The sequence below is a fragment of the Rhopilema esculentum genome, chromosome 8, assembly GCF_057945365.1.
Source record: "Rhopilema esculentum isolate cy_ngs chromosome 8, ASM5794536v1, whole genome shotgun sequence".
Taxonomy (NCBI): Eukaryota; Metazoa; Cnidaria; class Scyphozoa; order Rhizostomeae; family Rhizostomatidae; genus Rhopilema; species Rhopilema esculentum.
The window spans coordinates 2,289,406-2,314,837 of NC_142822.1; the positions used below are offsets into that span (position 1 = coordinate 2,289,406).

Here is a 25,432-nt window from a genome sequence, read left to right on the forward strand (position 1 = left end):
GCTTAGGGGACTGAGTGGGGCTGAGGGGGCTGAGGAAGCCTAGCCTCCCCAAATAACTTTCAAAATATATCTATGTAAAATGAAGCAAGCATGTATGTTTCCTTTCTCTGGGTCTAAGATGATATGCAAACCAATCAATTTATCCTCAATGTTTGTGCTTCGACTACAGAAGCTTCTTAAATTTTTCTGATTGCCGGAGGACTTGCTTGTTATAGCCAGTTTCTTATGAGACAAATTGTGTGTAAACATTATCCTTTGTAACAGGGTCAGTAGAGGCTCTGACGCAAGAGTTGGATACCAGTAAGCATTCCAAATTTCCAAAAATTCTGATCCATGAATTATGTAATCACAAAAATATTTATTTGAAAGAAATTTTAATCTACTTTAGAAATAAATTCAAGCTTGAACTTTGTTACAATAAACAGGCAGTGGTCATATATTCGTTACAATAAAACGATTAATAAAACGATATTTAACATGTTACAACATATACAAAATCTACTCCCTTCATAACCTGCCCAGATCGAAATCAAAAACAGTAGTTCATTTAGTAAAAGAAATTTCAATCTTATTGCAATAATCATGTTTATTATTTTACAACATTTGAGGGTTTTGCGCTATAAACAACTAAAAACAACACCAATACAATGTGTAGCCCTATCTTGAAAAATTTCTGGAACTCTATACTGTGAGCTATAAAAATTCGTTAACCAGACATGCACTCTTGTTAACGAGTACGACTGCTTCGGTGGTCGTTTAATCAATGTCTCGGTTATTCTAGTTTTTTCATTCCCTGCTGAATGGGTTTACCGTAAATCCTCGAAATGAGGTTTTTAATAATGTCTTCTTAATGTCTACAAAAATTTGATAAGTCCCCCCTTCGTATAAGTCCCCTCTCGAATAAGCCCCCATCCAAAAATATCAAAAATAAATAAGCTGCCCAGAAGGCTAATTCGAGGATTTACGGTATCAATCATTACAAAAACTGCGTGTTCTCTATTGTGAGGCAAAAATTGGTAGGCTGGGGTGAGAGCCTATTTGAGGGTTAGGGTTCATTAACTACTTTTACTCCCAGGGTGGGGCTTATTTGGGGGGGGAATACCATCCTTTTTATGATTACCCATCATAACCAACTTCTATTGCATATCTGTTTGCCATCATAACACTGTTGTGTCTTCTCTTATTTACCTCCTTACAAAATACACCATGTTTTTCAACCAAAAAATTGGAAAACCAGCTACCCAGCAAACTCCTATTTTTCTTAAAAATTACTTTCTGTGCAAAGCATTTGTCCCTAACGTCCTATGAACTTTCACAGGCTCACGTGGAGTAAAATAAAGGGTTATTCTGAGCAAAAACAGATATTGAGATGAAATGCTAAAAAGTTTGTATCTTTCTAAGGCTCGTTCTAAACAACTATGTTCTAAGGGATCAGTTATTACTGTTAACGTTGACATTTCACAGGACGTAACTAAGCTAAATTTTAGTTGCTTAAGTATTGCTCCATTTTCAGTGGGTTTTCGGATATAAGAACGAATGGCGTTGAATACAAATGAATGGTCTTACTGATACGAATGGTCTTACTGACTTTGAATACAAAGGCGTTCGTACATACGATGGCTAATTTTATTTTATTTACTAATTAATTCGCTAATTTTATTTATTCTTTTGAATCTCAAATTTGAAATATCGATAAAGTTACTTTAAGTACTTGCTGTCATTGTGGCTTTCATTTAAATCAGAACAAAAATGTGACTTATGGCCAGAAGTGGAGTCTGGATTAGGCTATGAGAATGGTGCATTAACTATCCCTCACCTCCTTGAAAACTATTCGTCTGGTCATAGTAGAGTTTTTTTAAAAGTCTTTAACAAATAGACTCGGATCTTTTCTAAGATTGCATACCTATAATGTTCTATAGAGTCCACAACAAGATTTGACTCAAACTTTTATCTTGTTTTCTAACACCATCACTTCTTTTTCATACTCTGCCTTTTTTGATGCATTGCCTTCTAACTGGTCTTCGATAGTTTCTCTTGTTTTCTCATTAACAGTTTCCGGGAGTACAAGTAGAAACAAAGCAGAGATGAACGACATGCCACCCATCAAAGCAAATGGTAGACTTTCATTTACCACTTTCAACTGCTTTGCAATCCAAGGAGCCAAAGCAGACCCAATGCGTGCAGCAATCTGTAGGTAGCCCATACCAACGCCCCTGGAAGTACATAGGAACTATCAAAGAGTTGCTGCATATCTTATCCAGGACATATCTTATCTTATCCAGGAGCCTTAAAAATTTCATACTTGCTCATCAACTTGAAACTATTACAGCTTCATACCCTAATGCAATTTACAGCTGACCAAACTAACTCAAACCCCCGAAGTTAAGAAAGTCCGCATTAGCAAATGCCTCTGCGCAACTTTATTCTGCGCTCTCCCCAGTTTTTTCTAACGCTATAGCACGCGTGATGAGGTGTGGTTTTTGGTGTTAGGTTTTTTTAGTCAAGCATTAGTAAAAACTTTTAATGAACTTCTTCCTGTTCAATACGTGGTCGTTTTTCTTCGGCCTTATATTTTACATTTTGCAAAGGTTCAAAATCTGCATTAGGCCATCCATTTATATTCAATTTCATACCGAATTGTGGTAGGGTACAGTTCCAACGACCAGGTGTAAATGGCATCAAAAGACAATGTGATGCAAAATTTTCCGATAATACCAAGAACCACTCGGGTGACAGCATATTCTGAAAACGAATCAAAATGAAAAAAAATTTGATAAGATACTCACAACAAAAACTATTAACTTTTTTACTTAGTACTTAATTTACAAAAAATTGTCTTTGTAAATTATCTTAGTAGAGTTGACTGTTTCTGCAATTTCATCTTTATACGTCCCACGTCAGTTTTTGCTGAGAACAGCATTTAGTGGTGGTCGAAGAAAAATAAAGGTGTATCCAACCAATGACGTCATTTGCCTCGTTTGCAAGGCGAATCGGGTTGAGTCCATTACCGGTCCAGCGTAGCTATCGGCCGACCTGGGAGCTTTTCTCCTCATAAGAACTCTTTAATCACATAAAAAGTCCTCATTGGAGAAAACCCGGCAAACTTAAATTTGAGTTTTTCAAGCCTCCTCGTAGCATCGAGATCACTTTAAATAGATGCGGAGAAGAGGAGATTAGTCAAATGAAAACCAATTAGATGCTTCTCTGATCTACACCTATGCAAATTTCCAATATCTCTGGTCGTCATTTGAAATTCCATAAATTGCTGAAGTAAAACAAATTAAGAAAAGTTGATTTCTAGTCCTGATACTTACAAGCTCAAAATAACTTACCTTTACTGATAAATGACACAGCAATACATGCAACGCCCGCTATTACCATTGGAACAATTACTGTTTTCTTTCGTCCTAGCCTAAAAAAATAAACAAGATCGGACACCTAACATATTCATTTGTTCGAATATTCATCAAGTATTTTTGCTTGAAGTATTTTTAGGCCTACCTAAAGAAGGGAGGACGGAACATGGCAAATGAATTTAAGTTTTTTATCAAGTGACTCAAAAACGTCTATATGAAATTGTGTTCGCTATATTCTCGGCCTATGGTGCCGTTATAATCATTGAACTTTGTCCCTGGCATATTGTGCGTCATTGCAGAAGTGCCACTCAAGGTTAGAGTGACTCCTTTCTAAAAGATATCTAAAAGGTATTCTAGTTCATTGAATAAATAATTACCTAACGGAATACCACCACATGTTTCTCAATTCTTTCAAATTCTATCAGATACTACAAACTACTACGAGATACTGCCAAACACAACCAAATGCAAGAAAACTCTACTTTATGCTACCTCTTTTTATTCTGTACTGCTATCAACCATTGTCAAATAAATACTATTGGAGTCTACTAGACTGCACAACGCTAACTCAATAAGCGTCAGCAAGATGATTTCTTACGAAATGTTGATATCCTACGAGTCAATTTTTATCAAATATGGTCGACTTAAAATATTTTCTTTTTGTCAAATACTTTTTTCCAATAAAATTTGGCTTTCTACAATAAAGTAAAGAGACAAAATTTTTAGACAAATAGCAATAAAGTATAAAAATACTAGATGCTATAGAAAGTTTTCACATCTAAAATTTACAACTACTAATTAGCAAGCATTAATTGGTTGGGTAAATTGAAAAAAAGCCTCGCATTCTTATTCTTAATTTATAGATAATTTATAGATAATAAGATGCAGATACTTTTTCTAGCAATGCTAATTAAGACTATTTGGCAATTTGAATTTCCTATATTCCTTAGTCAATATTGACTGAAGTTTATGAAAGCTTGCTTAGCAAATTAAGCAAAGTTATGATAAAAGCATGAAGACAAAAATGAAAGATGTAGAAGTCAATTTAATTACCGATCTGAAAAATATGAATAGGCAAAAGCAGCACATATTCCAGCGAGTGTAGACAAGAGGAAATCCCTGTACATGCTTCCACCAAGATCGTCGGCAGCAAATGAAACTCCATAGTAGACTAGGCCATTCACAACCCTTTAATGAAGTCCAAAAATCAAAGCATGTATTGATATGATTAAAGCATATTTAATGGCTCTGTGTAACTACAATAATTTCGATGACATTACTAACAAAACAGTTTTTCTTTATTAAATGGCTACCTACTAACGGAAATGGATTTTTAAAAAAGAATAGCTCATGTGGTACCTGAAGGGAAGAATATAAAAGGGGCTCCTCGCGGATCTATCATAAGTCCTCTGTTATTCAATATCCTTATCAACGACATATATTTATCTTTGACATCCATCAGTTTTGCACTTTTTCAGAAAGACTAGTCCCCCACTTTTTCAGAAAGTTGGTCCTTGAGATTCTTTCAAATCTGATGAGAAAACTTCGGGGTGGGCTATTTAGGTTATCTGGATTGTGACATTAAAATGACACTCCTTGGAAGGCAAGAGGTGTTTCCTCCGGAAGGAAATGTTTCCAACACGGAAAAGGGGCGTGGTCCAAAAGAACATGGTCCCTGACACCCCTTTTGCCCCCCCCCCCATTTATCCTAGGGTGGAGCTGCAACTGAAAGGCACTCATAGGAAGATTGAAAAATATCGCTCTTTTGGTGGCAGGGGTTATTTCCTTGATAAGGTCATTCTTGGTTTTTCGCATAATTTTCGTTAATGTCGCTTTTTAAAATCAACAGGGCTCGATCTGGCCGATAGAAGTACCCTGTAATTGAAGGTGATAGAATAAAGGGCCACGTAAAGTGAGCTATTGCTCAAAGTTGAAAGTGTTTTAGCTCGATAGAGAAGTACAAACATGAGCCTCCACGTATGCCTTTAGGGGTCAAGACTTAATTCTGTAATGATTCTGATGGGAGACCGCAAGAGCAACAAGACGAAAGAGAAAGTGACCATTTGAAGAGATTTTCCTGATAGCAAGAGTGTTGTTGAGGTATTTGACAGGGCATGAAAAAACAATTTTTCTTCCTGTGATCAGAAGAAAATCGTGCATAAATTTTCTACTGGAATTGTGAGAGAAAAGAAGGAAGGGTCAGATTCAAAAACAGTTATGATATGGCACCAGTTTTATCTTACTGAGAGTATAAGCTACATTTATAAGGCTTCCACAACTCTCCTACCACTTGAAATAGTGTTCTGTTTTTACGACTGAAAATCAGTTTTCATTCATGAATGCTTTAATTTATCTGGTATTGGAGTTTAGCTACATTACCAATCTCATAAATGGTGAGAATACAAGGATGAGCCACTTTTGTCTTCGTGGCTTTCTTTTTTTATTAAACATAAAAGAAAGAAGAATGCTTATTTCAAAAGGGTCTATTTGAAAAATCTCTTGCTCAGCTCTTGCACTGCACAAAAATATCTTGCATGAAAAATGTTCTGCGTTCGAAGTTTTTTTGCAACTTTTGCTTGACTCTAGACCAAAGATGATAAACCCTTTAGGTCTAAGAAAGCTTTCGATGCAGTTTTCGTTTACACTTGAAATGGATTTTAGAACCTGCAAGAATAACTAGAGCATTGATAATAACCCAGACCAGGAGTTTCTTGCTACATAACAAAGAGAATTTCCACTAGACATTATTCTAGGGAAAATGGTAGTTAATACATTTTAAAAGCCAGCTACACACTTTTTATAAGAACCAGTAAACTGAATTTCAGGCTGGCTGTTCTAAATTTATCGAAAATTTGTGGCTAGATTGTTCCTCGGTTGTACTTGAATTATTAGGGTATGAGCAGTAAAAACCCTCCAGGTGGCAAAAAACCTTTTTTGAAGATGAACTTTTTAAGGGGATTTTACAACATTGTTAAAAATCAAATTTTTCAAATTTTCCATTGGCCTCAGCTTGTTTTGATTTGTTCCTGATTTTCTGAACGTGTGACGAATTTTGACGGTCTTATTCTTAGAAAAGGTTTTTTATAAATAATAGTGTAATTTGAAGCCTTAGAATGATCAGTTAAGCATGTTAGGCTATTCGGGTTGGCTAGCGAAACGATGTCCCTCTAGGTACCTAAATACAGAACTGGCCATTCCCTTGACGCCTTGTTTCAAGGATAGAATAGAAAACTACATGACCGTCGGGCTCTAAAAGACACAAACTGAAAATATATTTGTACAAACCATGCAAACCCTTGAACAAGACTGCTAATTGCGATTTGTTTCGGTGTAAACAGATAGATGAAATGTTTTAGCCCCTCCATGGGCTCTTTGGTAACCTCAATATTGCCAATCGCTGGAACTTCCTTTCCATTCATTTTCGCGATTCGCGTTAGAATTTCAACCAGCTCTTCTGGTTTGCCATTTACGATTAGCCATCTTGCGGATTCTGGCACCAGTCTTGAAAAAATCGATTAAAATTGAGATGTAATCTAAATTGAATTTCCAAGAATTTCAATAATTTCTAATACTGTATTTTCAGTTCGAATAGTATTGGCTAAATTTCATAAAAGCTGGGGTATCATGAAAGTGAGCTTGGGTGGTTACCCCCTTCCTTATCAAAAAAAGAGAGTCGAGCATTTAAATCTGATAGCGCTCCAGAGAACAGCATTTTTTGGTTTTGCAGATCAAAATAACAGCCTATACATATGATCCTGCTACAGAACAGCATCTACTACAATTAATACACTAAAACATTTACAATTTTGCAGAATCAATGGTGAATGTTCCAAGCCCTTAGAGGTAACCTGTGGATTCCCCAAGGTTCCTGCCTAGGACCCCTTCTCTTCATCTTAACGACTTTGAAGCATGTTTAAAGTTTTCATCGGCAAGCATGTAGGATGATGATACGTACACGATAAAGTCTCTGAAGACAATGATGAGGTGAGTGGATGAGGATCAATAAATTTGGTGCAAATCCTTGAACAACTGAGTTTATGCTTTTAGGCCATCTACGCAGAATAAATAAAATTGAAACTCTAGCTCCTTTGAAACTTAATGGCACAGAAATAAAGCGAGTTACAAAAGTAAACATCTAGGTATTACTGTGGGCGAGAATCTCAACTGGAAGGAACACTTTGAAACTTTGAAAAGTAAAGTAGAAAGTGGTCTGTCAGCGTTTAAAAAACTGAAGAAAATTCTTCCACAATACTAAGCTACGTGAGGTTTATCATACACTGGTGAAAGTCGCCTTCGATACGGGAATATTTGCCGGCGAAGCCTTCCAAATACGAAGCTGCAAACGCTTAAGCGTCTACAGGTTAAGGCAATCTCAATTATTGAAAATGCCAAACGAGATGACCTCTGGACCAGTGATTTGCCTGTAACCAGACCCCAATTTCAAGGGAAATTTCATTTGAAACTAGGGTCATTTATCAGGCTATGATTGGCTTAGCATTGATCCGATCATCCCTTTTGATCAATCTATCATGACACACACAATAGTCAATAAGCAGTGCCCTGAGAGCTTTTGGAACAAGTATAATCAGAGGATTGAAATTTCTTGTTATAACACAAAAAACAATATTTCTGTATGTATATATCTGTATTGTAATTGAATTGGTTTTAAAAAAGATAAAACAAGGAAAAAATAAAAAATCTCGACACCCCAACATTTAAGCTTGAGAGTGCAAAAAAGGATCCCCTCGTTTTATCAGTTTAAACAAAAATTAAAAATACATTTGAAGAGCCACGGACATGGTGGCCCACCGGGAGGCCCCTTAAAATGTTACATGTCGGCCCCTAAAATTTTTCTTCCTTTTAAGCTTTTATCATTTGTGACATCAGATTTGTGAGAAAGAAGTGAAGCAAGGCCCCACGCTGCCTCCGTGACACTCATTTCTAACATATGATGACGACAAGAAACAATCAGCATCAAAATGGTGTGCCCCTAAAAACCAGATTTTTCCGGCCCTAAAAGTTCCCACCACTACTGCTCTGTGAAAAGCTCAATAAACCTGAAATAAAACACTAATCCCAGGAAGATCAGACGTCTGCTAGAATTCAATCATAGAATTAAAATAATTTTTAAATATTTATCTTGCATTATTAGCTTTCTACTTTATCATAATATATGGTGGGATATGGTGTAGAAGTATGAATTAATAAAATAACTGAAGAGTGTCAGCTGAAAAGCATTAGTACGCTTGAAATGTTTCGCCATTTCTAAGACGGATATGAACTCACGATATAAGGGCACCAGAGGTCACGTTTCGAATTCCGTAATTGAAGACAAAGAATCAAACAAGTCATATAATGTATAAACAAACGAACTCACCTATAAAACAGTAACGTCATCAAAAAAGGGGCTGTACAAATAATGGTCAGCTCTTTCCATGTCCTTACAAATATGGCGACTACACCCAGAACAATAATGCTGGCGGAAGCAGCAAACCAGATGGTCATACCAGCAAATGCGCGCCTCTTTGGTCCAACGTATTCAGAAATGATAATAAACGGATAAACGATATTTCCGACGATGACGAACCCCATTATTACGCGCATGGCTATGTAGAATTCGAAACTCGGCGAAAATGCGCTGATAAAGCCAAGCAGCATGACAGCACCAGAGCAGGACAGTGTTGTCCATCTTCTGCCGAACCTGAAACAATGAAATACTGAGTAAAGGCCTAAGAACTGAGTAACACTGAGCTGTTTTTAGGTCAGTAGCTTTTAAGTCATGCGGCATTTAGAAAACCCCTAAATGCCATAATGAAATCTTAAACATCTTTAAGTGAAATACATCAATTAAACAAAGCAAGAAACAGGTATATTTTTGTCTCGTCTTGATATTGCAAAATACTGAATGCCAGATTTAAAAAATACATTGCATTGATTGATATGTAACGAGTGGCGTTTTCCTAAAAACTATGTAAATGATATCCTACAGCATGTTTTTACCCCTTTAAACTGTTTTTATTGAATTTTCCCAAGAATTTACTACAAGGTTCCTAGTGTGCCTAAAAGACCACTTATTGACCTGTGGGAGTGTGATTCTTTCAAATTCAAAAAACCCAACATTTTTCACAATGGCTTGACGACAGTTGGGAATATGGTTGGCAATTGCCCTGTTACCTCTGTCCTTTTACTGGTTAGGAAGAAGAGCGAGCGAAAAACTTCGTTCCGAAGGTTACCTCACTCATTAAAAAACTTTCTCCTGTTCATCTTGAACAATACTTACATTTGCTTTGAAAAATTATTTTGAACAATATTTGTCTCCGTATGCTGGACGGTAACGCCAAGCACGCTTTTGAGAGATACACGCATACGTTCTTAGGTCAAGAAAACAGCTTTTGAGAGGAACGCTTCTCAAAATGTTTTTCCTAGATCCCTGATCTCTATAAAATTGATTTACCATGACCCCTCCCCCACTTGATCCCACTCGATTTACCACGACCATGCCGCAGAACTGCTGATGGTAGTTGTCTATGATGAAGAAGAAAACTGGCATTTTGATATTCCAGTGTGTTCTTCGAAGAAATTGTACAAAAATGAAAAAGGCAAACAAATCAAAATTAATTGAAAAATTACCTATCGCTGATCCAACCTAGAATAACAGCTCCAACTGCCCAAGAAACAAAAATTAGTGAACTTCCAAGGTGAACCAAAGGTGTCTTGTCACAAACGATATCAAACTAGAAATGTAAGATGCAATATTTATATTAGCAACAAATAGCAAACACATAATTCAATTTAAAGATTTAGTTAGTATTAGGGCATTGATCCACTTTTGTTCTAGCCATGAGAAAATAAATATCAAGGTACCACACAATTTTGTAACTTTGCGGGCAAAAGCAAAGACCGAGATACAACTTTTTGTTTGGGGGGCAGCCCTGATAAATAAATGAAAAACAGCTATTGTCACGCCCTCAAGGGTAGTCGTTACTCTTTTGGTGAACAGATAACCACAGTAAGCACTAAAGACTAAGTGTCGCGACTTGACTCATATGCCTTAAGGCCAATCTCCATTGGGCGAAATTTTTTCGCTTCTTTGCCGGCGAAAGGTAATGAGCATGCGTATTTGAATTTTTTAGCTTCGTGCGCTGTGCGCGACGTTCGCCTTGAAAGTTCAAACTAATTGAACTTTTTTCTCTGTCGCAGGCGAATTTGAATTCCTATGTACATATAGTAAAATGTCTGAGTCCAAAAGCAGCCAGTGGCGAAGCTAGCGGTCATGCTGGTCATGCTGAGCATGACTAAAAATTTTCAGAGCTAAAGACATTTATTTTAATGATTAAAAATTTTCTTTATTGAAAAAGTACCCTCAAAACTCCATTCGTCCAGTTGATTCTTATTATTTCACTGCCCTTCCCTACCTTGGTCCCTTGTGGTTAGTCATGCTCATTCTGGAGAGCATGACCTGCCATAGGGTTTCTTTCCTCAGAGAGCCCAACCGCTCCTGTGAGTCGGCTGAGTTTCAATGACTTTTCAGTTGGTATCCCTGCGGTAAGTCATGCTCATTTGGAATAGCATGACCTCGTCATTATAATCATAAACCTAGCACTGATTTGATTGGCTGAATTCTATCTTGCGCATGCTATCTTGGCCCGTTTTGGACCCCAAGTCATGCTCATTTTTTTCAGCATGACCGACCTAAATCTCCCATACATGAAGTATCTAAGGTCTACTTGTGAGCTGAGAAACATTGCTGCAAGGGAGTGGGGAAATTCAATCGAAGCTATTTCCGAGAGATATATTGTTTATTAACTGCTACAGGGACCACTTGCGTGTGGCTGAGCAAGGTAATTGTAAACCAAAATTGTAATTGAAAACCAAAGGCCGACCCTTATCGATGAAGAATCCTACCACTACGTTGCTGATCATACCATAACTTGTTGCTGATGGACGAACTTGTACCCTGAAACTTGCTTGTGTATTCAGTATTTCACCAAAACCTCTTGCTCATGGAATTGTACTCTTGAAAATTTCCTGTTTTGTCAAAATCACACAATAACCTGTTGCTGATGGATGGAATTTTACATGATGGATGGAAATTGCCTGTCCATTCTATCTGGTTTATTCAATATTACAACCTTACTTGTTGCTGAGAGGGACGAACTTGTACTTTGAAAACTTGCCTGTTTATTCAATATTTCACCAAGACCTGTTGTTGATAGAAAGAATTGTGCTCTTAAAAATTTCTTGTTTAGTCAATATTACAACATAACTTGTTGTGTATAAAATAAAATTCAAATTGCATCTTGCAATTTGCCTGTTATTTAATATTACACCATAACTTGTTGCTGATAAATGAAATGGTACCCTGAAATTTGCCTGCATTCAATATTACACCAACTCTTTTTTTGATAAATGAAATTGTACTCTTATATTTCCTTGTTTATTCAATATTACACCATAACTTTTGTTGATAAATGAAATTGTACCCTTAAATTTGCTTGTTTATTCAATATTACTCTATAACTTTTGTTAATACATGTATGTAATTTGCATTGTACCCTATGCAATGCAAATGTATTGTATCCCTGTAATTTGCCTGTTATTCAATATTACACCATGACTTGATGCTGATAATGAAATTGCACTCTGGAACTTGCCTGTTATTGGATATTTGACTATAATTTGCTGATGGATAGAATTTAGAAACGATTTTTAATCACACTATATATGTAGCTTCCACACAGCCAACCTTCTCAGTGCAGTTTGATTTCCCCAGGGCTTTCGGTTGCCAGGTAAACTATGGGGTTTCTTAAACATGGAAGACCAAAGTTATAGGAAAGCCCTTGATGTTGGGCTTGGACTTAACTTGTTGATGTTTATGGCATGTTACACCTTAAATACAGGGGTCAAAACTTTTTGTATATGCTAAACAGTACTATCCTTGATACATTTGTTTTAGATATGTAAAAATTAAGCTTATAAAATTGAAGCTAAGTATAAAATTCTAGACCAAGAAACAAGCATCCCACAATTCCCTGTATCATAAACAAGGGAGGGCCTACCTATCACTGAGGGCTTATCTTGCCTAATTCATCTTAATTCAGAAACATCATCAAAAGTCTCAATAATTAATAGTAAGAGAATGGATATTTCTTAGCCCTTGCTGATTTGAATAAGCTGATTTATCAAAAGTTTAGATTTTGAAAAATATTTGTAGATATAATATTCTCTCATCTGCAATGTTTTCCAGTATGATTAGTAGTGTTTGTTGGGGGTTTTCAAATGCACAATTTTTCAAAAACATTGTCCCAAAGATATTTCCAAAACACAACATTGGAGAATGGGGTGGAAAGAACATTTAGATGTTGAAGTCCTTGACATCATTGATTGCGATCTAAACAAGAGCTATTTGATTCAATATACTAAAAAGGGCGTTACCCCCCTTTTCCGAGCATCTATAGGGTGTGGCTGTGTGTAATTTTCCTGGGGGCTATGCCCCCAGACCCCCATCCCCTTTCTCTCCCATACAAAGCATGACCATTGACTTAAGGCCAGCTTCGCCACTGAAAGCAGCTTCATGTTGGATGAGGAAATAATAAAAATTCTTGTTACACGTACGTTACATGCTTCTTTTATAGTCCTACCAACAGCAGTGGGGCTTATCCTAAAGCTTATCCTAAAGGTACAAAACTTTAAACGTTTTCGATCTGTGTTCTAACGTTTTATACTCTGAAGAGTGCTTGACTAGAATCTTTAGTATGACTCAAAATGTTTGCTTTTTCTGACATTTCCAGTCCAGACCGGTTGCACAGGTTTCAAAAAACCGGTCAAATTCTGAGAACTATTTTTCTCTGTAAATCTTGAATTTTATCTAAAATTTTCATTGCAACAATTGCTGCATCTCTCCCCGACTGACTACAGTTTTCACCTACCAAATTGAGCCCCCACACAACAGCACTTCCTTGTTGGAAAGATTCCGACAGAGTTCCAAGCTTCCTAATTCATCTTCTATCCAAAAGTATCCGAGGAACTCAAAATCGGAGAAATCAGTCGCCACCATAGAGATATGATACCGCATTGGTATAGCCTGCCTTTGGTACCGCTTTGATACCGCTTTGATACAAAATGGAATACAGGTGCAAATTAGAATCTGACGTCTTGTATTGTGGGACTAGACTTTTTCGCTCTCAAAAAAATTCATGAAAATTAGAATCAAAATTGCTAAAGGGGGGCCACTGGAGAGGGGGGGCTCACTTTTTCAGAAATAAAATTTTTTGAACGTCTTTTCTATATCGTTTTTTAAAATGAGATATGAAATAAAAAGAGAACAAACTGTTTATATACTGCTTGATTTTATTTGATCTATTTACTAACTTTTTCGGGTACATTTTATCTAATTGTCTGTTATTTGCACCATTTCAGTAGATAACTTTTGCATCATTGCAATGTCTGCATTGTAGATGTGTTAACATGGTCTACTGAAAATAATCGAGACAAAGTAGATGCACATTTCTGTTCAGGAATTAAAATTTTCTCAATCAATACAACAGCTTCTTGTTATTCACATCGATGTTCACTTTGAACAAAAAGTTCACCCTCCTTTCTTACCTCAACGTCTGTCACTAACGTTTTAGCATGACTCCGCCCCTCCTAATTTTGTCCTAAAAATCAAGAAGCAGTTTTTTTTAAGATCGTCGAATTCTCTGTTCTGAGGGTTATAGTAGTTTGTTGAATTTTAGTCTGTGAGATGGATCTTTAGCCATTCTAGAAGGCTGAAGTACACAAATTTTCTTTCGCGTCGGACCCAACCATGGTGGGTCCTCCTATATCACTAAACTTGATTCTCAGCTCCCCTCCCAAGTTCATTTTCAGTTCCCCCCCCCCCCCCCCGTCTCTGAGAAGAGGATCAGATGGACCGAGTGAATTGCGGCAATTTAGATAAAGTGTGGGCAAATAAATCACATTTTACTAACCTCAATAGCAACTTTTGGCAATATTTATGGACCAACAGCACAGAACCGTAACCGGGAAAAATACCCCGAAACCGGTCAAAATTTTGGCTGGATCCGCGCCTGAAGTTACAATAAACAGTGAACAATGCTTATTTTTCTCGAGTTTCTAATCTATGCCGACCAAGTGGAAAGGTAGATATTACAATGCAAGGAAGTACAAGAAGTCTTAGGAAGCGCAATATGCTTGGCTTACAGATAGTGCTGAGGAGAGGGGGGGTCAGGGGGCCATTGACCCGGGGGCCCATGACTTTATGGGCCCACAGATAATAACTTAGTCAAAAGTTGATAAGTAGCAATTCAGCTTCTTCATTATCAAAACCTTTCAATTATAGAGACAATAGCCCCAAAAGTCTTTAAAATAAAATAAGGTAGAAGCAGTAATAGTATTAACCCTATTTATGTAACTCTAACAGAGCTAGTAGCTTACGGTAATTGTCTAGATAGTTAACAAAACAATTTTCAAGACTTTGCATCTGTAAAAAGGTTAATTATGGAGCTATAGTCAAGTTTTTTGGCAATTTAAGTTTCCATGGACATTGAAACCAGTGAGCTAAGCCTATTTTGGTCAATGGTAAAGCGAAGATAATACTTTATGAATTTGAGTTTACTGGACGATATTTCGCCTGATGCAACACTAGAAGGCAAAGTCAGAAACAAACTTAATGCAATGAAAAGATTGGGAAATAAGCGTTGCAAATTCAAAAGCTTAAGCTTGTTCACAGATAAAACTGAACTGATAGTCTGGAGTCCTTTGCGTGGAGGATACAACCTGAAGGGACCAGTTATAGACATGCCTGGGAGAGACAATGAGCCTGAAGGATATTTTAACTTTGAATTTTAGGACATCTTCTTTGGCTCTACTAACCGCCAAGAGCCCTAATAACCAGTAAATTCAGTTGTTTAATAAATTCTTCATACTACAGTCATACTGTTATTTCTAGTCACTTGCAGTCTTGGATGCATCAGATAGCAAGAAAAAAATGCTATAATAAAGTTCATGCAAAGCTAAAACTAAGCGAAATCCACTCATTCGATGTTCTCAAGAAGAAATCGTTATAAATACTAGAGATTGACTACATGTTTCTAAATAGTAGATATTTTAGGTGTCTTTTCAAGGGGTACTCGTCGAGTGTGAAAAAGCAGAAGCTGTAGTGGGCCAAGTTCTCTTTATGGTTGCCTTCACGTGGCTTTTCATAAGATTTCCTTATAGTTTGATCTAATATAGTTACTTCGTCTTGCATCAAAAACATAATATCTATCAATTTTTAGCATTTCTTATTGGCGCTATATTAAATTGAAAGTATGGTCAGAAACAATTTTTTTGACATAATGAGAGATCGGTTACTTGCTTCTCTCAAGTATACACCAATTTGACTTACGGCCTCGTTTAGGAAATTTGTCCAAACTTCATTATGTACGACCTTTCTATGCTCAACAGCTTTAAAGCTTAACAGCTTTATCGTCATAATTTTAGGCTGGATACAATTTTTTATATTGTTTGTGCTTGTATTGTAGATTTAACGCAGAAATGAGGCTGTAAGTTGAATTGGTGTATTACGTGCTTCGTCTAACTTGTTTAAAATAAGAATAACTTCGCGGGAAACATGTCTAGCCTCAAATAAAAAAAATTGGAAAATGAACAATATCTGTTTAGAGATTTGAAGAATTAGCGGACAGATTTTATCAGCAAATCAATCCTGCAACTTAAATGGTTTACAAAACTGTTGTTTAATGGTCTTAGAAAGAATTCATAGTATAAATATGTGGAACAATTAATGTAGATAAAAACACTTTTATGATGCCATTTGATGTTCCCGTCTATTTTGTTGAGTCAATATAAGCCAAAACTATTTGCGGTAGATTCTATGCTATTGGCATTTTTACGAATCGTGAGCCATAGCAATTCCTCGAGCCCCCGAGCCCCCATGTAGTCGGCGCCTATGATTCAGTTATTTTGTTATTTCATATTTCATACTGGGAACCATAGTTATTTCATATTTCAAAACCAAAAAATCTAAATAGTTATATTTTCTCCCCGAAAACTTTAATTGTTTCACATTTCAATTTTCCCATATAGGCGCTCTTAATTTCATTGCGTATTGCGGCTTTGGTTGATTTTTGCACGGTGTTTCAAATAAGTGATTCTACCATCGGTCAACATCTTTTAGACAACCCAGATTGTGCAAAACTCTATAATGACGACATGTTTCGGTTAATTGGCAGAGCCGGGTCGTCCTTCCATCTAGCAGTTTTGGATTCGATCTACATAAAAACGAAAAAGCCGCCATTGTGTAGTCAGAAGGAGTTCGTTTTCTCTCTTGGACTCCATTGGTAATTTTTCTCTAGGCTCGCTGCACTGATTGGTCAACCATACCGGTCTTGTGCTTGCGTTTTTCTGATTGGCCTATTTCGATCCACAACTGGGTATATATTTTCCATCGTGTTCTTTCGGAACCTTATTCTGACGTTTTATGCTCTGAGGAGTGTCAGACGATAAAGCTTTTAGTATGTCGTAAAATGTTTGCTTTTTTCAAAGCCATTTTCAAATTCTGTACCGCAAAAAAACTGTAAACTGTTTATTAAGTCCAGAAGGATATAGAGTTCCAAGTTTAAAAATGATTCGTCTTTCCAGTAACTTTCTCTTTGCACTGTCCGTTGGGGCAAGCAAGAGGCCAAGAACTACCATGTCATCTTCTGTGTGATTCGCCAGGTTAAAATGTTTGGAAATGTTGCTATCAGGATCACTGTCGTGTTTGTTGTTGAGGTGGATTTTGTTCCTGACATTACGTAAATGCTCGCCAAACCTGTTGTTAATCTGGCGTGATGTTTCACCAATATACAGAACATTACATTTGGTGCAAGAGATGCAGTATACGACACATGAGGAAGAGCAATTGAAGCTTGATTTAACAGTAAATGACTTGTTACCATTAGAAATGGTGGTAGATGGGTTGACGTGGTTGCAGGTTCGACAGAGGTGGTGGTGGCAAGGTGAGGTACCATGAGATTCAGGTGAACGAAGGCTGCTGCGTACAAGGTAGTCTTTGATGTTTTTATCTTTTTTGTAATTTTTAATCTTGGAATTTTATATCCTTCTGGACTTAATAAACAGTTTACGTATCTTCGATAAACCCCCCCCCCCCTCCCCCCTCCTTTTTCTTTGTTCTTTTTTTTTCGTATTAGTGTGCATATATATACATATACATAAATTCTGTATTTGCGTATATGTATATATATATATTCATTTTTATTAGCTTTTTCCATATATTTCTTTTTCATGCTCTTACATCCGTCTTCCTATTCCATTCGTCGAATTCCATATTCCTTTAACGTTTTTTAGTTCTATCATCGCTTTTCTATCTCACTTGATAACGGGCTATGCTCGAAACGTCGTTAATTATTTTAAAAAAAATTTTCCTGGTACAATTTACTTACATTGATCGTTATTGTTCTATCTTGAAGGTAAACAAAAAGGTCCTAGAAATGATTGATTTAACCAGCTGCGGTGTCAAAAATTCTTATCGTAAACGGTTGCAATCCTGTGAAAAAAAACCAATGACTCGAAACGAGTACAATCTTTTTTTATAAGAACAATTTTATAAGAACACGAGCCTCAAAATTGGTCAAAAGTTAAGAACAAATTAAGAACAAGCTGAGGCTGAGCTTCTGCAAAATGCAATTTTGAACAACGTTTTTTCTCAAAATCGAGGATTTTTAGCGATGTGTGGGTGCTTTTTCGGCGAATATTCAAATTTGTCAGCAAATTAAGGCTGTCTTACTCACTTTGTTGGCAAATGAGGCCTGTACAACACCCTAGAGCGAAAAAGCTAGCATTCGCACTGCTTACCTCCGATTAGATTAAGAAAAAATTAAGAACAATCCAGCCTCAGATTTTCGAAAAAGTTACAGGGCCTCTCCAGCCAAATTTCGCACTTGCATTTTATTGGCTAATCTAAAGGGGTTGAACCTGCTGATCACGAATTCGTTTTTTGTTTTTCGATATTTTTTACAGTTTGTGAGATATGAGCTCTTGCATTTCGATAATTGAATTGAACTAACCGACAAAAAGTTTTCGGTTTGGTGACACTGTGACGCAATTTTGACGTCACAGTGTATTTCGTTTGTCTCGCCTCAAACCGAATCGAACGTCGGCGCTTCGCAAATTGAAAACTGCAAATGATGGTACTCTCAGTTCTGTTCCACCGGCTTTTAGTTTGAGCATTTCAGACACCAATTCTGAAGCCTTTAGTTGTTCATCGTTTCTGGAGAACAACATGAGTATCAATTTCGATTAATTATACGCCAGGGAAGAAATTAAGAAATTAAGAAACTATTAAGTCGTGATAAAACTGAGAAAAGAGAATTTTTGTAAAATCCAAGAGCAGGATTCCCCTGATGGCCTAGAGCTTCAGAAACGAGGGATAAAAATATACTTCCCACATCTAAATACAGCATCAGAACGGAAGCGAATCTCTTGACTAGATCACGAACATTTCCTAACATCATTTTTGACATCATTATTAAGAAACTCTTACTCTAGTGTCTCTAATAGAAGGGGGGAGGTAATAGAAGGGGGGGTGTTCATTCCGGCCAATTTTCAAAATAAGGGGGTGCTAATAGAAGGGGGTGTTCATGTCGACCAGTTTTCAATAGAAGTGGGTGCTAATAGAAGGGGGTGTTCATGTCGGCAATCCTTTTTTGAAATCGAGGTACCTTTTTGATTAGACTGTCAAAATTCGGTTTCATTTCTTTGCATAGTTTTGGAGAAAATTGCAATCATACAAAGATAAATCAAATTTACAAAATCATCGGTTTCCTTTGTACTATGAAAAACAACGAATAATGAAAATCAAATGACTTGATTTGTAAAATTTGATAGAAGGGGGGTGCTAATAAGCGACGAGGTGAGGGCAAATTCTTCTGAAATTAATACACGGGAGGGCCCGTTTATTAGAGACACTAGAGTAAGAAACAATGAGTATTGAAATTTCCAGAACATTAAGAAACTGGAGTACTCAACATCGACCTTTGTTTCTTATAAAAAAATGAGTGAAGTTTAGTTTACGGAAAAACGAAGCTACTCAAGGGCCGTACAGTCATTACGTATGGGGTTGAAGGTTGGATGTTTTTGCGTGAGGTTCCGCGAATTATCAGTTGGCTGTTCTTTTGACTTAATTTTATACAATGGCGTCACTTTAACATAGTCGCGTTTTGTTATGCAATATGAGAAATATGCATTTTGGTGACCCGGATACTTGCACGTGCAATTCCGTTAATTCATTAGTCTATAAAACTAGATTTGTTTTCTATGGGACCAAAACAAATATTTGACAAAACGAGTGTACTTCTCAGCAACCAGGGTCGTAACCTCTATGTTTTCTTTGAGGGTGAAGGAAATTTTCTGCAGGAAAGAACAATGATACTAATCCTAGTTTAATTTGATTATAAACATATTTCTGATTATAAACAGAAACACACATCATCTTTCATGAAGCAAAATGGGAGCACGGCAGGCATTTGCGTTGCCAGCCAGTCGTTAAGGCCTTTTTCTAAGGCGCTGTATTATGTGCGTGATTTTAGAACTTAACCTGGGGAACTTTTCAGATTGGATGCAGCAAAACCATCTCAGCCTAAATGCTAACAAAACAAAATTCCTGCTTATCGGTCACAAAAGCTACTTAGTTCTTATAACGAGCCTGTGCAGTTACAAGTAAAAGAGTAGCCAACAAACAGGGAACATAAAGTGCCTACAGGTAACTGTTGACGAAAACCTGACCTGAAGCGAACAGAACAAAACTATTAAACGTAAGGTTAAAGGGGTTATAGGAACGCGAGTTTTTGTTGAGCGGCGTTACCTATCATAGTTGTGTTTCTGTGACGACCCTCCGTTGATGAGTAGAACTTCGATGTAGTCTTATTTAACGTGCAGAGAACACGGAGTCAGAGGAGCTTCAGTAAGACGCGTGTTGACTTTAACTGGGGTTATCGTAACTAAATTAAATGAATCTATCTACATACATATAAACTAAACTGATTGTTGTAAATATAATTGAATGACGCTAAGAAAACAATGCATAGGTTGGGAGAGGCAAGGTGACGACAGATGATCAAAGGAGAGGATATGTCATGTGGGAACAGCAGTGTTTTGATGCTGATGATCGTCATGGTGATTAATGATGATGATGCCGTAATTGCCTGTTGGGAAATGTCTTACGTGTTAAGTGGAATGTGATGAATAGGCAGAAACGAGTGTTTGGCGTAGGATGGAAAATAGGCCTAGGCAGGGTCACTACATAGCTCCCCTCCTAGAAGGCAAGCGGTAGCGAAGCATTCGATAAAAAAATTTAAAATTTAGCGATATGATTAGTTAAAGAATATGAACGATAAAAATTATATTAAATACTACTTAGAATGTTCGATTGTCCGGTACTGCACTGACTTGCATCCGTGTGGTGTCCTTGCAAGCAGCGATGAAATTTGGGGCGATGTCCGTGTTGTATTACAAGGTTTTCGTAGGTTGACCAGGAACCATGATGCGATGCGAGGTTTTCGTAGGTTGACCAGGAACCAGCGATGTAATGTGCCAAGGTTTTGTGAGTAGGGTAACCAAGAACCTGTAAAGAGCCGAAGACGCTGCTGAACACCGGAGAGTGCCGTGATGCTGCCGAGGTTCCGTTGTGCGGGCGAATGGAGACACTTGTGTCCGAGTGTTACGTTGCCTTGTATAGCTCGGTTGCGGTGAAGTCGAATCAACGAAGGATCTTTCGTGTCACGTCGTGGTCACCATTATAGGAACGCGAGTTTTTGTTGAGCGGCGTTACCTATCATAGTTGTGTTTCTGTGACGACCCTCCGTTGATGAGTAGAACTTCGATGTAGTCTTATTTAACGTGCAGAGAACACGGAGTCAGAGGAGCTTCAGTAAGACGCGTGTTGACTTTAACTGGGGTTATCGTAACTAAATTAAATGAATCTATCTACATACATATAAACTAAACTGATTGTTGTAAATATAATTGAATGACGCTAAGAAAACAATGCATAGGTTGGGAGAGGCAAGGTGACGACAGATGATCAAAGGAGAGGATATGTCATGTGGGAACAGCAGTGTTTTGATGCTGATGATCGTCATGGTGATTAATGATGATGATGCCGTAATTGCCTGTTGGGAAATGTCTTACGTGTTAAGTGGAATGTGATGAATAGGCAGAAACGAGTGTTTGGCGTAGGATGGAAAATAGGCCTAGGCAGGGTCACTACAGGGTTATCTTCGATTCGTAAACTGAAAAAGAATTCACCCCCAAATAGCCCAAGTCTACAGAGGCCTGGTCGAGGACCGTGCACGGTACTGTAATTAATTACGGAGTTGCCTGCCTGAGACCATAATAAACCATCTACACCGGCTTCAGGACAGCAGGACCCGCGACGATGGGGGAAGGGGCCAAGGGGAGGGGGCCATGGGGAGCCATGCCCCCCACTTTCCAGCCTGCGTCGGAGCCCATGGACAGGGCTCGCACACTGATTGAATATTCTAGATTAAAATACGGATGGGTGTGTCACTGGCTCTCTCTTTCTCTAATCTCAAAAGGTACGATCAGGCTGTAATGACTGATAAAATGATACATGACATATTTCCCAACCGTTCTCAGAGAAAATTTATCACGAGGTCTCAAATTGATATAGAATCCGGCATGATTTGATATTATAAAACAAGGTCCTAAAAAATTTCTTTCTCAGTTCCGGTGCGAAACTGTGGAATACGATGCTTTTGCACACAAGTAATAGCCTGACAGTTTCTCTATACCCTCTATTCTTCAAAAACAACTTGATAAGAAAACGAGCCTCGAAGTTGGTAAAAAGTTTAAACCAAATTAAGAACAAGCATGTGAAGAAAGTTGTGAGCCCCCTTTGAAACTTTCATCTCAAAATGAGGAGTTTTTTGCCATCTAGTGGTGCTTTGTCGGGAATACTAAAACTTTTCGGTACATAAAGGATGTCTTAGTCTCTTTTTATTGGCAGCTAAATTTTAGAATTCTCTTCCTCTTGAATTGCGTAATACAAAAAATAATCAAACGTTTAATAAGCACCTAAAAATATATCTCAAAAAAATTTATAGGCCTTCAAATTGCATTTTATGTTGAATTGCATTCCTCTTTTATTCTCTATTTCATTTTTTTTATTTCCTTTTTTAACTTTATTTTATTTTCTTTTTACTTTCTTTAAGTTGTTTCCTTGAATCTGTTTCTTTAAATATGTACAATATAACTTTCAGAATCACAAAAGGGCACGTATCTCGAAAGCTCCTCTGAGTTATTTCTACGTGTCCTGCGGTATCTCATTTTTTTCTTACTGACAATTTCATGTAAAATATGCTTTGTAATCTTTTAATCGTTTATGTTAGTATTATCGTATCACTTGTAATTATTTAGGTACCAGTTGTAGTGTAATCGCACGAATCCGATATTCTCCACTTCGAAACAAAGGATTTCTTATTGTTTTCTGCTTGAAGCAATACAGCTTTTCGATATCCGCGCGCTTAGTTTGCATAAAGAAATTGGGGCGAAATATTGGGTGAAAAATTTGTCACAGGCCTATGTTTACATATAGATACGGCATTAACTGGCGACTAAATATTGTCCGAATTGGCATCAAAAGTATTCCAAATCTTGTGGATTTGATTCCTAAACATTTTTTGAAGTCTTTTATCTCGAAAGGAGGTTTTTAAAAAGCTTAAATTGTCCAAAGGCTCGTGACAATTTTTTCACCCAAATTCTCGCCCCAGTCTTTTCAAGCAAATTAAACACGCAGATATCGAAAAGGTGTATTCGATCTTTGGTTAACAATGGCGATTTCCGAGATTTTGTTGCTGTTGGATAATGCCAAACCGAAATCATCCAAACAATTGCGTATTTGGATTTAATCTCTTCCCAAATTTTATTGAAGTGGTCCTTGGACGAAAAACATACTTTAACACATCAGATAGCAACACAATCTCGTATCCGTCCTACGAACCCTATCATTTATCTCTCAGTTTTATGTTTGTTTTCGTCATTTTATGCATAGCTATTGAAAACGAATTCGCAACAGCACATAGATTCGAAAATATCATCAAAAAATTTAATCTGGTGGATTTTGTGTATCAGAAATACAAAGGAATGCAGGCTTATGAGCGAGCGGAGCGTCGTAGTGTAACTGCTACCCTAAATATCACTCCAAAGTAAAAGTTACTCCGCTCCGCTCCGATAGCAATCCGGTATAGTGTAACTCTAGCCTTAAAGTATACTGGATAATAAAATGTTGAAGTTACTGTTTACACCCTAATAAATTAAACAATCCACGCTGAATGCAGTGGCGGCGCCAGCTACTGCCGAGTGGGAGGGTAATGGGCGTAGCCAGTGAGACCACGCCCTAATCGCCTCGTTTCAGTGCATTGTACCAGGTCAAATTTCCTTAGGAAATATGATCTACCCCTACCTAGTGCTTTTTAACCCATTTTTAAACGAAATATGTAGACCATGTTTCGAAAAAAGTGGGGGGGGGGGTAATTACCACCCCATACCACCCCCTGGCGCCGCCACTGGCTGAATGTTTTGGGGAAATAATAAGAACAGCCAGCTTCAACTTCAATATACTCATCCTATATACCTTGAATGGTGATGAAAACATGACACTCAACAGGATTAACGAAATATTGAAAGTCACGAGGGGTAAAATAGCCAACAGCGATGAAATTTTTGGCCAATGAAGGTAGCTGATCTGCTTTTGTTTATTGTAACTCGTAACGCATTTTTGTCCCCCGGAGACTTTTGCGGTGGGGAGTTAACTGGCCCGAGATATATTACAACCACAGAATTAGGAAATGCTTGCTCATTGCCAAGAATGCTTATTCAAGGAGAATTATCATGAAAATGACCAAGGATGCCTTTACTTGCAGATTGCAGGTATCCAATTGCTGTTTGCCCCACAAAACTTTGCAAGGGACGATCACATCGATTGGTTAGGTGTCATCTGCACTCGTTTCTTTTAATAAGAATACTTTAATTTTTTCAAGCCACGATATTCTTAAAGTTAAGAAATTTTCGTTTTGAGACTGGATATACAGTGTTCTTATTTCTTCAAAACTAATATTGTTTATGGCTGTAAAGGGGCCGCAGAGAGTTGCCCTTCTCCCCATTCTTTATTCTCTGCCACAGCAACAACACATATCACAAATGTATGATCAACTTTTAACTCCCGTAATGCGATTACCCCTTCCGATGTAAAAATCAAAAGATAACTATACCTGGGTGACAATGGAGTAACTTTTCAGCTCGGTGAACTCCCAGTCAGCTCGGGACATGTTGCAACGTTTGCCGAAGTCTGGGCTGTCCGACGAAATGGATCCATTTAGAGCACAATTCGTACTGTTCTGCATGCATCGCCACGAAGGACTGTGCTGAGAAAAATATGGCAGGAAAATCAACATAATACCGGGGGCCTGCATGAAGCACAGAACAATATCAAAAAGTATCTGAAACTTCCCGAATTCGCCGATTAATGGTAAAATATCGTCGAGCTTCAGCGATGCTTTGGGCTTGCAATCCATGATGATTCAAAAAAAGATCAGCGTAATTTTTCTGTGACCTCTTTTGAGGGAATGCACAAAGTATAAATGAAGCTCAACGAGGTGAATAGAATTCCTTACCTGCTTCCGGTGAATGGAAAGTCTACAGAAATAGAAACGAGCGTTGATACCGGGTCCGGGTTTGCAGCAGGGGCGGATTCAGGGTGTCGCACAGATCGCACGGAAGACCGTCAGATTTTCAGAATTTAGTTTTAGTCTTCAGTCGTTGAAATAACGTAATCGCGTTTATCACAATCTTTTATTTCCCTTCCTTACAAATAATACATTTACCTTTCTGTGACAGAGTCACTGAGTGCCACGAAGACACGTAGTGCAAACTTACATAATCTTTAGAACTAACTTTAAAAACATTGCGTATGCGGTTATTTTGTTTATAATTTGCTTCGTTTATCTCCCGCTGACATTGCTTTGTAATTAAAATTCATGTTATGATTAGTATGCATA

The 25,432-nt window shown here is 37.5% G+C and overlaps 1 protein-coding gene across 3 annotated transcripts; it reads right to left on the reverse strand.

Annotated features, from left to right (window-relative positions):
* Window positions 1-133: 133 nt before the first annotated feature.
* LOC135694392 (solute carrier family 22 member 3) lies at window positions 134-25,422 on the reverse strand. Of its 3 annotated transcripts, XM_065213107.2 has the most exons (9): window positions 25,049-25,422; window positions 24,647-24,799; window positions 9,987-10,090; window positions 8,734-9,057; window positions 6,642-6,857; window positions 4,410-4,544; window positions 3,333-3,412; window positions 2,634-2,742; window positions 138-2,213 (listed from the first exon to the last, which is right to left on the reverse strand). In XM_065213107.2, the coding sequence occupies exons 2-9, from the start codon at window positions 24,776-24,778 to the stop codon at window positions 1,940-1,942; spliced, it is 1,374 nt and encodes a 457-aa protein (XP_065069179.2). In that variant the 5' UTR covers window positions 24,779-24,799; window positions 25,049-25,422; the 3' UTR covers window positions 138-1,939. The 3 variants fall into 3 exon arrangements, with proteins under 3 accessions (XP_065069180.2, XP_065069179.2, XP_065069178.2); XM_065213106.2 differs by lacking the exon at window positions 25,049-25,422 and having other exon boundaries at window positions 143-2,213; window positions 24,647-25,034; XM_065213108.2 differs by lacking the exons at window positions 8,734-9,057; window positions 25,049-25,422 and having other exon boundaries at window positions 134-2,213; window positions 24,647-25,035.
* Window positions 25,423-25,432: the final 10 nt, after the last annotated feature.

Excerpts from the sequence above, each read along its gene's own strand:
- LOC135694392 (XM_065213106.2), bottom strand. The coding sequence starts at position 24,949 with ATGGATTGCAAGCCCAAAGCATCGCTGAAGCTCGACGATATTTTACCA. Across the intron at positions 3,413-4,409 it reads TATTCATATTTTTCAGATCG|GCTAGGACGAAAGAAAACAG; the intron begins GTAATTAAATTG and ends TTATTTTTTTAG. Across the intron at positions 2,743-3,332 it reads TGTGTCATTTATCAGTAAAG|AATATGCTGTCACCCGAGTG; the intron begins GTAAGTTATTTT and ends ATTCGTTTTCAG.